At 39.9% G+C, this 12,676-nt stretch overlaps 1 protein-coding gene across 1 annotated transcript; it reads left to right on the plus strand.

Moving 5' to 3' along the window:
- The first annotated feature begins 10,321 nt into the window (after positions 1-10,321).
- On the plus strand, positions 10,322-11,116 carry LOC149204427 (uncharacterized). The gene has a single exon (XM_089397121.1). The coding sequence runs from the start codon at positions 10,322-10,324 to the stop codon at positions 11,114-11,116; it is 795 nt and encodes a 264-aa protein (XP_089253247.1).
- Positions 11,117-12,676: the final 1,560 nt, after the last annotated feature.

Below are 12,676 nucleotides of genomic sequence, written 5' to 3' on the forward strand. Positions count from 1 at the left end.
ATTCTGCAATCTCTGATGTGTCTAGTAATGGTGGGAAGCATGGTCAATGGCAGTCCACATTGAACACTCGGTGCAAGCCAAGGAATTAGGGAATGCTCTGCTCCAAAGCATTATTTCCCATAGCCTTGGTAATGGTGTAAGGACCATATCGGAGTGATCTGAGCTTCTGATGGGCTCTTGTAAGGCGTTCTTTCTGCAAATGCAAACCAGACTTTGTTTCCCACCTGAAACTTTTGTGGAACCCGATGTTGATCATGTCGCTTCTTGTACTTGGCATTTTCCACAATGGAGCAGCGATATATCAGCTCGTTGGGTATAGGTGCTCTGGGAGTCAGATCAAATGAATGCTTTACTTGACAGTGCAACGATACCCGTGTGGGTGAGCAGAAGTTGTTCCTGTCTTCTTTCATGACCGTATCCACCTTCTTTTGCTGCGTGCAGGAACCCTTCCTGGGGGCCATGGATGTGGCTATGATGTTCCCCTTACTTTCAGAGTGAACCAGAAGGAAAATAAATTTCCTAGTCTGGGAGATGATCTTACTACATTTCTTAGCAGAGATCAAATAGGTGGTGGTAGGTGGGGCTACCTCCGGTATCCTGTATAATGAATTACCCAAAGAAATAATAACAGCACGAGGCCTTGACTCATACACAGCATGTCGCTTCCACAAGTATAGTTGGCCTAATAATACATCGCAAACATGAAGAGGTGCAACATCACACAACACCTCATTTGTGAAGGGCTTGATGTAGTAGGGAAGGTGGCACTGCTAGTGGACTCGGAGATCTTGTCCTTGGTGAAGCCATTTGATACTGTACGGCTACAGGTGTGGTGTAGTTGGTAGGCTCAACTACTTTATGACCTCTGCTGAAATGAGGTTCTTTTGGCTTACACTGTCAATAATGTATTGTAGCGGCAAACCCTTCACCCACATCTATGAGTGGAAAAGACGCTCCCCCTCCTCTGGAGGTTCAGGATAATTCTTCTGGATCTTGGCAGTGGCAAATTATAGTGGAGTTGGGCTCCGCATCAATGATATACTTACCTTTATCATTCCTCTTGTCAGGTTCTGACTCAAGGTTGTAACATGCATATAATTCTGAAGCCTTCAACTTGGCCACTAGCCACTGCTTGGTCTGACACTCACTTGTTTTATGATTGGGGCTGTTATGTAACTCACCCCACTTTGTTGTGTCCTTCTTTGACTTCGTGGTGTTGTTATTTTCTTGTGGCTTCGACGGGTTGTCTTGGGTCACACCATCTTGGGTTTGTCCTTGTTCTGAGGTTTGCAGAAGCCTTTCCCTTGCTTCAGATTCGTGGATCCAAAGTCCCACTTCTTCTGTTTAAACTTTTTCTCGATCTTGACAGCATATTGGTATGTCATGTTGAGCAAGGAGATGTCCAGGAACTCCATCTCATCCTGGATGTACTTGTGTAGGCATCCACGGTATTTGAGTACCAAATGCTGCTCAGAATCATTGATACCGAACTTTGTACGAAGGGTATGAAAAATATTGGTAAACTCTGGGACGTCTTGGTCCCTTCCCTACCGCAGCATGGTCCACTTTTTGTATTTGTCCTCATAGCTCCCGACAGGGTAGTACTGGTCCTTGATGGCGTCCTCGAATGAATTCCAAGTGGGAGCAACTGAAAATAGTGAGGTTGTACTTGCATCCTTCTGCTCGTAGTAGGTTTCCCACTAGTCCTTGATGTGGGGGAATACTTTGAGAAGAGCGAAAGTAATCTTTTCCCGGCTGGAGAAATCATGAACAAAAAAATACCCTTTTAGCAAATTTAACCATTTATCTACGACATATGCATCTATCTGACCCTCAAATATGGGGATTTAAAAGATAACTTGTACCGTAAAGGTTGTGGTGTTTCCGGAGTATCTATTAGATTTGTCACCCCTGCGTAGTTGCTGAAGGATCTCGGAAAATTTGTTCATCATCGTGTTCCTTTCTCGCTCGAGGGCTTCTTCGGACAAGATTTTGATAGGATCTCCTACCCCCTCATCTTTCTTTTCATCCTCCATGGGAGGCCATCATGATTTGCGAGGCTAGTCTTGCAAAGGTTCAACCAGTTCAAGCCCTAACTCTTTATATCCCGACCTCATTGGGGACATGTAAGGAAAAACAGAGAAAGAGCAGACTGCTATGATACTACTGATCTGGATTTAAAGAGGAACACAACAAATTATAGAAACAGCCATAAATACAAAGATGCAGCAGAAATAATACTTCATTTCATTAATGTAAAATACTGAAATATGCTTACAAACAAAAATGGAAATAAACTAGCTCGAGCGATGGTAGCTTATCTCTCAGGAGAGATGTGGCGTCTACATGCCTCTGAATTGTGTTATAATGAGGCTCAAGGGCCTTTTTATTATTGAAAAATAAGAGCAAACCCTAAATAACCAAAACCGTAACTCGAGGAGATGTAACACCAAGAGTTTATGGGCCCCGTTGGGGTTAGTTGGACAACCAACTTCTCGGGGTCGTGGCTTGGTCATATTATCTCCATTTGACGTGCATGATATCCCGTTGGAAAGATATCTCCAAGGAATACGATAGAAAAGACAATTTTATCAAAACATCATTGGCGGTAGATAGCCAAGAAAAACATCGTTTAGGGCCTCAAAATGGCTTCGTAGGTTTAGGACCCGAAAAACTGCTAAAAATAGTAAACTCTATTACAATTAAGGAAACTGAAAAATTGAAAGAAACAATAGTGGGGGTCCAAGTGCAATTGGTAGGTGGACACCAATATTCACTTGGATTAGTTGAGCTACTAGTCCTTAAAGCCTTGGTTGAAACAAATGCTCCGGAGCCCTCGACAGCTTGGGTAGAGATCGATTTGGTGACGGTTAGTGATGTCCAACCATGAGGCGGAATCATTAGTTGAGGGTTGAGGTGGTTTGGCCTCTAGAAGCCCTTGTTTGGTTTTCATTGGTTTATTCCATGAGATCCCACATTCATGATTAGAATATGGCACGGGTTGACTCGTTGAAAAAGAGATTTAGTTGAGACTAGTCCATGGTCGAGTGGTATGTGGAAGTCCTAGACCTGGTTTCATTTTTAATATGTTAATAAGAGCTTCTTTCCTCTTGTATTTCATGGGTAAATGTACTTGTTTATATCTAGTATTTATGGTTGAAATATCCTTGTTATTTCTGTCGGTTATATATTGGTGATGAGAATGTTTTGTGACAGTGAAAATGTATGGCTCTCATCATGTTTTGGTTAATTATTGAATGTAAAATGAATATATGACCTAATAGATGATAATGGAACTAATGTGATAAGGAATCAAATATTCTTAGAGATTCTCATAGAAGTATGAGACCATTATGCTCAGATCTATTGTTATCACCTGTAGAATGCATATTTGTGACATGTTTGGTGAAATGATTGTCATGGTTGCGATTGATTAGGTCAAGTCCTTCATAAAGTTTTGTGTTAGAGGCTTTGTCTTGGTGTCCTTTATTGTCTCGGAAGGTCTCATCAAGTTTCAGGCAGTGGTTTGGAGACTAGCCCTGAAAAATTAGGTTAAATGTCGCAGTCTCTAGCATAAAATGGGCTGAAAAAGATTGCAGTCTCTCCCTTGTAGGCTTTGTGGGAGCGGTTGCAGGGTCCCATTCACATGCATTCCCATGTCATGGGAGAAACTGGGTGTTTAATTCATTGAAATAATAGGTTAACTTAGGGGTTGGGAACTTGGAGTGGTGGATTAGCTCCTGGGGGTCTTGTAGCACTAGAGGAGGGTCTGTAAAGTGTTGGTTCGTCAGTTCAATTCCTTAACTGCAATTAGAGAGTTGAATCATATCATAGTAACTCTTCATCACATGTTTAGCCCGGTGTACAGGTTAGCTTGGGTAAATGTGGGAGGAGAGTGTTACATAGTGTTATCAGAGCATGGTTTCATTATCTTTGGGTGGTGTCTAGTTTTTTTTCTCCAAGTGTGATATCTGAAACCACAGAGTGGTATCAAAGCATGGTTCAACACTTGGACTAGATGGATGGAATGTGTTTTTCATGCATGCATGTGCTTTGTATATGTGCTTATTATGTATGCATGGTAGTGGTCATTGTTACAGTTTCATTTCCATGTAGGAGTTAATGATGTGGTCGTCGGGATGTGTTTGTCATGAATGTATTTCGGCTATATATGCATTTGTTATGCATGTCAGTGTCTATATGTTGTTATTCATGCATTGTCATGGTTAAGGTTGTTGTTCATTAGGTCACTGTATACATTTTAGGTCATCATGATGTTGTTAGTATGTTATGTTGTTGATGTGTTGGTTGGGATAGAGCAGGAGATGCAGATCATCAAAGTGAAGTTGTAGGAATGAACATCAGGGTAAGAGAAGATCGTCATACAGGTTTCTATGGTGGGTATGTAGGTATGTTGGTTAGTGGTTGTTATAAGAATTAGGGTTATGTACATGTTTCTTAGTCCATGGTTTTTGTGGTTACATCTATGATAGATGTTAGTGAATCAGTGTGGTCATATGCACATTCGTCGGATAGTCATGCATGGTAGTAACTTGTTGTTGTTTTATCTTAGTTAACTCGATGATTATGTTAAATGTTGTTGATGAGTATGTTATATGTTAAATTTTTGTTGTTATATGTTAGTTAACTGATGATCAGGGTTATTTCATTTAAGATCTTGGTGTTCTATGTATCATACTAATTTGGATTGACCTATGTAGATGGGTAGGGTTATGAACTTTAGGTATGAGTCGACCTAATTATGATAGTGTGTTGTACCAATCTAAACTGGTAATGCATATGTGACTGTTATGCATGAATGATAATTGTGTATGAGTTTATGTTGTGAACTGTTAGCTAGTTTATTATATGGAAATCATGACCTTATTTATGTTTGAGTGATATGTTGTGAAGTTATATTATCCTAATCTAGATTGATTGTGCAGAAAAGATAGCCTCGCCTGAGATACATTAAGGTATGAGTTTGCTTATGTCGTCTACTTGGTACTTGAAGGTTTGATTATGTTGTCTATTGGTGTTCGATTTTTTGGTGTTTATTATGTCGTCTATCTGTTCTTTGAATGTTTTTTTAATTGAATGATATGAGTATATGTCTAATATTGCATGATTAAATGATCTTGTTTTAAGATGGTTGTACTAATACATATGTGTTGAGGCAGTGATATGTACTTGAGTGTAAGTGGGTGCTAGTTGTAGTATTATGACTAGTGACTGTGAGTTGATTATGATATGTTTGTTAGTCTTGGAAAAGGTTGACTTCAAATTAATGAATATGTTATCTTTATCTTTGGAACGTGTGATTGACATATGTGAGCAGTTGTAAGGAAACATGCTTCGTGTTAGCATGACAGGGTGATAGTTGATTTGTTTATTTAACTCACAATTGGGTGATGTGATAGTAGATAATAAAGACTCAATTGCAGCAAGGTAAATGTTAAAAGAAAGGATTTGGGTAAGAATTCCCTTGGCTATGTTTGGAAACCATAATTCCAAACGAATGAGTGCTTTACATACCGAAAGTCTTCTTAACCTTGATTTTATATGACAGTATCTGAATATGTGCTATATTTATGAACATGTACTTGACAGGTAAATAGATGGTTTCTAGTTATGGATGTATCCATTAAGGAATTGGAGTTCCATGAGAGATGATATATGTGTGGGTGTTTAGGGCATATTTATTGACACAACAAGGTAAATGTTGACGGTGCTGGACCCGCAAACATGTCAGGGGATCTCCCCGCTAAAAAGACCCAATTAGACCTCAGACCATTTGGTGTAGGAGTCCCAGCAGTGGGTTGTACGGTAATACCTTGACCGCGATTTCACATAGAGGTAGGTGAGATGTCTCTGTTGGTAGCAAGGGTGTGACATATGCAGTAAGCCAAGGAAGGTGCATGAGAGGTTCTAACAGACGGGGGTTGAGATGAGTGTGCCCCTTGGAAACCTGTGATAGCACGGAGTTAAGAAGGGAATGCATGAGAAAATATGCATCACAACATGGAAGGTAAGTTAGCTAGCAATCCAAAGTGATGGTTAAACCAAAAATAAATTTCAGAAAGATTCATACATACAGACACAAAAATAGCTATACATGCATGTGTAACCAAACAAATATATATATCATTTAGAGTAAACAGATAGCTAAAATACAATACAACATATGCATGAAACGTGTTGCCTCTTGTTATACTAAGAATTGTAAGTTCCAGTCATACAATACATCCATTTCCAACCACTAGTTCTGATAGTGGAATGTTACAGCCACAACTGCACAGTCCAATCTGGCTTGCTGAGGACTGAAACTACGTAGTGTGCAATTGCAGCCAGCAGTGACATGCAACCAGCAAACTACATTGCATAGTTTCTGGGGCCAGTAGGACACTGCCTCCAATAATTGTGCAATGCAAGAATGGAGGTCAGTACTGGGCCAGGCTTGCACACTTTCTGGAGGGAAGGCTGAGCCTTCGCTTCAGGAAATGCGCAGTGTTAGCCAGGCAAGGCACGGTCGGGGCCAAGGCAGCCCAGTCTGGCTGACGGGTGGTTGAAAACATGACAAGTCTGAATGAATGGTAAGATGAGTGCAAAAAAGAGTGAATGATCATACATGCAAACATCAAGTGCAGGATTCAAAAAACGGGAAAGCATGCATGCATGTGAAGCGAGTCGCCGCAACGGCGACCGTTCTTGCAAAAACAGTGTCATGCATGTGAGAGCAATGAGATGCGAACGAAAACTGAAACGTTTCTTCCACAAGCTAACATACATTAAAATGACAACAAGCGTTCACTGAAATCAAGAAGACATCACTCACACAAAGCGAAACACAAAAGTGATAGAAACACAGCGTAAGACATGAAAAGCGGGCTTACCCCAAAACAATCGAGTTGAATGTGCTGACGACTCCTAGATGAAATGTGGGATGTCAGAGCTGCAAGTCCGATGTGAGGAATGAACTCTACAACGTCCAGATGATGAGTTTTGATAAAATGTAAGCACATACCTTGCTTTGTTGATGGAAGGATGAGGAAAAGGCCCCATGAGATCACTATGGATCAGATCTAGAGGAGAGGATGCTCTGTGAGTCTTGCCGGTATCAAACTTTTCTCTAGGATGTTTGCCAAGGACATACCCTTCACAAACTCCTTTGGAGAAACTGATATTTGGCAAGCCTTCCACCATCTCATGCTTGCTTAGCTGCTGCATATACCTGTAATTTAAGTGACCAAACCTCTCGTGCCAAAACATACTACTATCATCAGCATGTGTAATCAATAAGGAGGATTCATATTCAATAAATTCAGAAAATGTATACAGTCTAGCTCCATTGTTTACCTCACTGTTTGAAATTTTGGAGCTGCTATGTAGATCATATATGTTCACTACATCTGGAGTGAATTCCGCTCTCTTTCTGGTGCCAGAATGAGTGATCTGATAAATTGAAATCATGTTTACTGAAAGTTTTGGAACATGAAGCACATCTTCAAAGCTTCCGTGTAAAATTTCCACTCTCCCTTTCCTGGTGACCTCAATAGGTGAGTCATCTCCCATGAGGATGGGAGGTCCTTTGCATGCATCCAAAGAGGAATAGACTTCCTTTGCAGTAGCCATATGATGTGATGCACCAGAATCTATAATCCATGCATCAGGGGAAGAGTTAATTGAAACTAAAGCATGAAAATTGTTACCTTTCCCGTGTTGTGGATCCTCAGTTTTCTTCTTGGTGCCCTGAGGGATGTGGTGTCCAAGGTTGTGCTTTTGGAGAATTTCTTGCATTTTGTCAATTTGTTTCTTAATGCAAGAGGATTTCGGATGGAATCCTCGATGACAATAGGTGCATTTGTCTCCTCCCTTTCTCATTTCTGGAGCCGGAGGAGTCATTGAAGGGCTTGCTGTACCCTTCCTTCTTTGGATGGGAATGCGCTTTTCCCTTGTCTTTTTTCTGCTGATTTTTCTGATTTGAATCAGATCTATGATTTTTATTGTGGATGCCATCATGCACAGCAAGTGCATGTGCTTTTGGAGGTTTGATTTTCCCCATGCCAATGAGTTTATCTTGCTTAAAAGTGAGGGACTCTATGTACTCTTTGAGAGAAGGCATAGTGTAGGATTTACCTGTTGCGAGCCTTACTGAAAGAAATGTAGACATAAAGATGGAGTATTCTGGTCCAAGATTTGACATAATAGAGAGAACTTGGCGACTCTATTCCTTGGATTTGTCAATTCCACAACCCTTGAGTTGCAGCAATAGATCATTATATTTGGTGAAGAAGTCTTGAATTCTGTCATAGTTTCGTGGATCCAACGAGAGAAACTCCACCTCGAGTAGATTTCCTTTCATCTCATCTTGTTTCCCATAGAGTTCTTCAACCTTTTTCCAAATCTCATTGGGAGTACTGCAGGCAGATAGATGAAACTGCAACTCTAGGGAGATGCACATGCATATGGATCCGTGGGCCTCATCCATGCGGTTGAGGTACTTGGATTTCTCTATGGCTGAAGTGGGTTCCACTTCTGCAGCCATGGTAATCATGTACAACCCTTTCTGACGAAGGTATCGAGCCATTTGGTCCTTCCATTCATGATAGTTGTACGGTGTTAGGATTGATGCTTTGGGAAACTCCATTTTCTGTCGATCTTCGATCTCCAAGCTGTTATACCTACAAAATAAAGTACTGGTGCGCCTTTTATCTAGCAACTTGTGGGTTCTGATACCATGTAAATGTGTTAGAAAACCTGCACAGATGAATCTAGCTAGTAAAGGTTGAACACACAACTTTGCAGAGCAAAAACACTAAAAAAATCGAAAGAACAAAAAAAATTATTGATTAACATAAAATAGGTTACAATGCTCATGATATACTACATGAGAGTCAACTAATATGCATCACTGGGTGAAGATCCCAAGGTAATGCACCATAGTGGTGATCAATGAGAGGACTCGACACCTACAACAAGTTCCAGAGAGAACTAGCCAGTTGCAGAGTGAAAGGAGGAGCAAATCAGGGAGTAAATCATGCAGAAAGGATCTTGCATGTAGTCCCATGCATGCATGGACAGTCAAAGGCACCAATCTAGTGAATATTCCAATGTTGAAGCCTTGCATGTTAGTGAATTTTCTAACTAAGTGTCTGCATGTCCCAGTAATGAAGGTCCTAGGTGTGTAGTACCTCCAACAAATAGTAACGATTTTGCTAGGTTAGTTCTAATTTGGTGATTGAAGGTTAGGTTTCTGGGGCTTCTCAGTGATTTAAAGTAATGAATTCATGACATCATAGAAGACTCAAGGCCCGAAAAGATCAGAGGAAAATTTTCTTGGTTTCTCACAATTGATTTCATTTCATCTTTTCATCATGGCAGATGAAAGGCATTTACAAACATGTGTTTCTAATAAATTGCACACTCTTCTAGGCTATTCCCAGCTGGTGGTGATTTCTTTGTCATTCGTTTGATGGAGAAATTATGGCTAGTTGCAGATGAGGTCGGTCAAAATTTAGAATATGGTCTTCCATCATCTTAAAAAACATAACCATTTGTGAATTCTCTTGAGACAATTAGGAAAATGGGTGACCATTCTATCCTGGTATGGAAGATTGATTTTACGCAAAAATCTCCAACAACGATGGCATGTTCATGACATGCTCCAAGACTGTTTGATATGGTGGTGAATGAACTTATATGGGAGACTAATTATCAAAGAAGAATATTTTCCTATCATATTGTGAACAAACCGGGTAAATATTTAGTTTATGGGAACAAAGAAAACCAAAACATAAACTTACTAACTTGTACCCTAGCCATTATATATATTAACTCCCCACAACGCTCCTGCTCAAATCAATAGAGTCTTGACAACATGAAGTACATGAAACATATGAAAAGGAGTGGTCCCGTAAGCAGTATCCTCAAACTACCATGAAACATGTCAACGGTCCATATTAGTTATGACATCACCCTTTGTCATTTCCAGAAACTACCAAATGTGATCCCAGAGGCAGTTTAGGGTTTTACTAAACCATACAATGTTTTGTTGATACCTATGTGACATCGATTGGGACCCACATGTTTATATTTACGCCGTAAGGCGTTCCCTCTGAAATGAACTCCCCTCTTTGCCGACGTGTCATCCTTGTACACCATACGATTAGATGTTAGACGATTAAGAAAAACACAGCGGTTCGATCAAGAAAAAGTAGTTACGAATATTGGTTGATGGCCATGTTCATAGTCTCTGCAGCAGCAACGGCTTCAACCGTCGCGCAACTTCCCAGAGGTAATTCTACAGTGCCCCCAACCCATTATGTTTTATTTGCAGTTTGTTTCCGCCGAGACTCCCAGCAATTTTCCGACTGACGACGAGATGATGGAAGAAGGGTCCCCTGCTGGGAAGCAGAGAAAAACGATGCCCAGAGGCCTCTCAGAGACGGACCTGGATGCTGTTCGTGAGCTCCTGGAGAGCCTGGTGAGTCGGCAGCAGAGGTTTTTCGTGGATCTGCTGGATTCCATGGAGCGGAAAGAGGAAATCCGCGAGCGGATTCGTCAAGAAAAGGAGGAAAAGTGGCGGGCGGAGGAAAGAGCGCAGCAGTGTTTATTTAATAACGCAATGATTGTTTTAGCCAAGAAGCTCGTCGATGGTGACTCAGGGTTTTGTGGTCACGACCCAGGGTTTTGCGGCGCTGAAGAATTTAAACCCAAACCAACCACCAGGGGTTCTGACCAGACTGATCACGACGGTGGTGTAATTGTTCCCAATTTTGGCGGCGGTGGCAGAGGGCCAAAGAAAAGGTCAAAGAATTGGAAGCGAGCGGAGGTTCTACGGTTAATTAAGTTTAGGGCTGAGATGGAGTCGAGATTTGCCAAGTCTGCTCGGCGGGCGGCGCTATGGGAAGAGCTTGCTGAGCTTTTGGGGGCGGAGGGTATTAAGCGCGATGGGAAGCAGTGTAGAGAAAAATGGGACAAGCTCATGGCAGAGTTCAAAGATGTGAGTGATGGTAATATTTACTTCACCAATCCACCTCTAAGTGTCGAAAAATCCAAACAAGATGGTCTCGGGGCGAGATTTAACATTATAGCTCAGAGTAATGTATGTTCATGATGTTGCCATCACAGTGAAACAATTTTTGTTTGATTGCAGATTGAAATATGATGATAGGAGCCAAGTAAAACAGCTGAGTTCCTTTCTGACCTTTTAACCAAAACATTATTTATTTTTGTTCATATCACGAGAGTGAAAGCAATTTAAGGTAATTTATGTTATGTTCAAATAATTAGGATTAGTTAAAGAAATTTGTATAATTCATAATTTATATTGTTTACAGCATTTGCACCAAATGTTGCAAAGGAAACGTCGTAAGGCATAAATTGAATTAGTCAGGTAACATAAGTATAAATGGTTCCATATATTAAAATCCACAGGTCTAACAGATCTTGTCTAGTACCAAGGAGATCATCATAAAACACACTTTACAACTTTGAATAGGGCTAAGACATATCACATACAAGAGTCTTCAAGCTGCAATGAAACCCAAACAATAAACATTGTTTCAAAGAATCAAACATAATGTAGATACTAGACTAAGAATTGAGCACAGGTCTAACAGATCTTGAGCTATGGTCTATGAGCTATGGTCAAAGGACTGCCCTTGTCCTCAGAATCATTACCAACAATGGAGATTATGGTAGTTAAGTAGAGGGTCCTCAGAATCATTACCAACAATGGAGATTATGGTAGTTAAGTAGAGGTAATAACCATCATCAAGGTCCGCTCATTCTTCGCATTTGCAATTTCATTTTGTAGAGTAGAGCTTGACTCCTAGGGTTTTTGGGACTGTTAATACGATTTAATTTGAGTTCATGGTTGTGTTGGTTAACCAGATCCTGGAGGCCATTGTCATGGCACAACCTTTCAAGTGTTACAATGGCTATTTCGAGTGATGGTAAGAAACCCCTCCCACCTTTGCTTGCAACCATTATTTTATTTTTAATTCAGCATTGGTTCTTAGATTATGAATAATAAATTTAATAATAAATTTCATGTTCGCATTTGCAATTTCATTTTGTAGAGTAGAGCTTGACTCCTAGGGTTACGTTATCAATCCAAAATTAAGATAAATATAAACTAATATCTATTATTCAACAAAATATTAATATTTTGATATAAAATAATATCTAAATTTATATAATATTTTTACATAAATTTCACACTTATAACCTTGCCTTTTTTTTTCTTAAATTTCAATTTATAATAAGTTATATTTTAATATTTAAAATAATTATTTTTAAAAAATGTAGTAAACTAACAAAAAAACATATGCAATAATGTGCCAAATTATGTAGAGTAAGTTATGTATGAGTGGGTACTATGAGATATTAAGTGTAATAAAAAGTAATTGAATGGTGTTTCTGATAACTTTGGAAATTATAATAATTGTTATTTTTTTTATGGTAAATTAAATATAAAGGTTCACATCGCTATTAGCTATACATAGTAAACATGCATTTGGTTTATTTATATGTGTTAGTCCCTGTTGATGCCTCAAAAATCGCTGCATCAACATCGGGGAAAACCACCCGGTCCGGACCTTAAAGGCAGCTCCTTTTCCGTTTGGTGTGGTGGCTCCGACTGGAAATAATGGGACCAGTTTCCCAATGGTTT

This window comes from Pinus tabuliformis, chromosome 1_2 (assembly GCF_031772625.1).
Source record: "Pinus tabuliformis cultivar Carrire ecotype Pingquan chromosome 1_2, CPIR1, whole genome shotgun sequence".
Lineage (NCBI taxonomy): Eukaryota > Viridiplantae > Streptophyta > Pinopsida > Pinales > Pinaceae > Pinus > Pinus tabuliformis.

What these genes read in the sequence shown, in the direction of transcription:
- LOC149204427 (XM_089397121.1), top strand. Translation starts at nt 10,322, where the DNA reads ATGTTTTATTTGCAGTTTGTTTCCGCCGAGACTCCCAGCAATTTTCCG.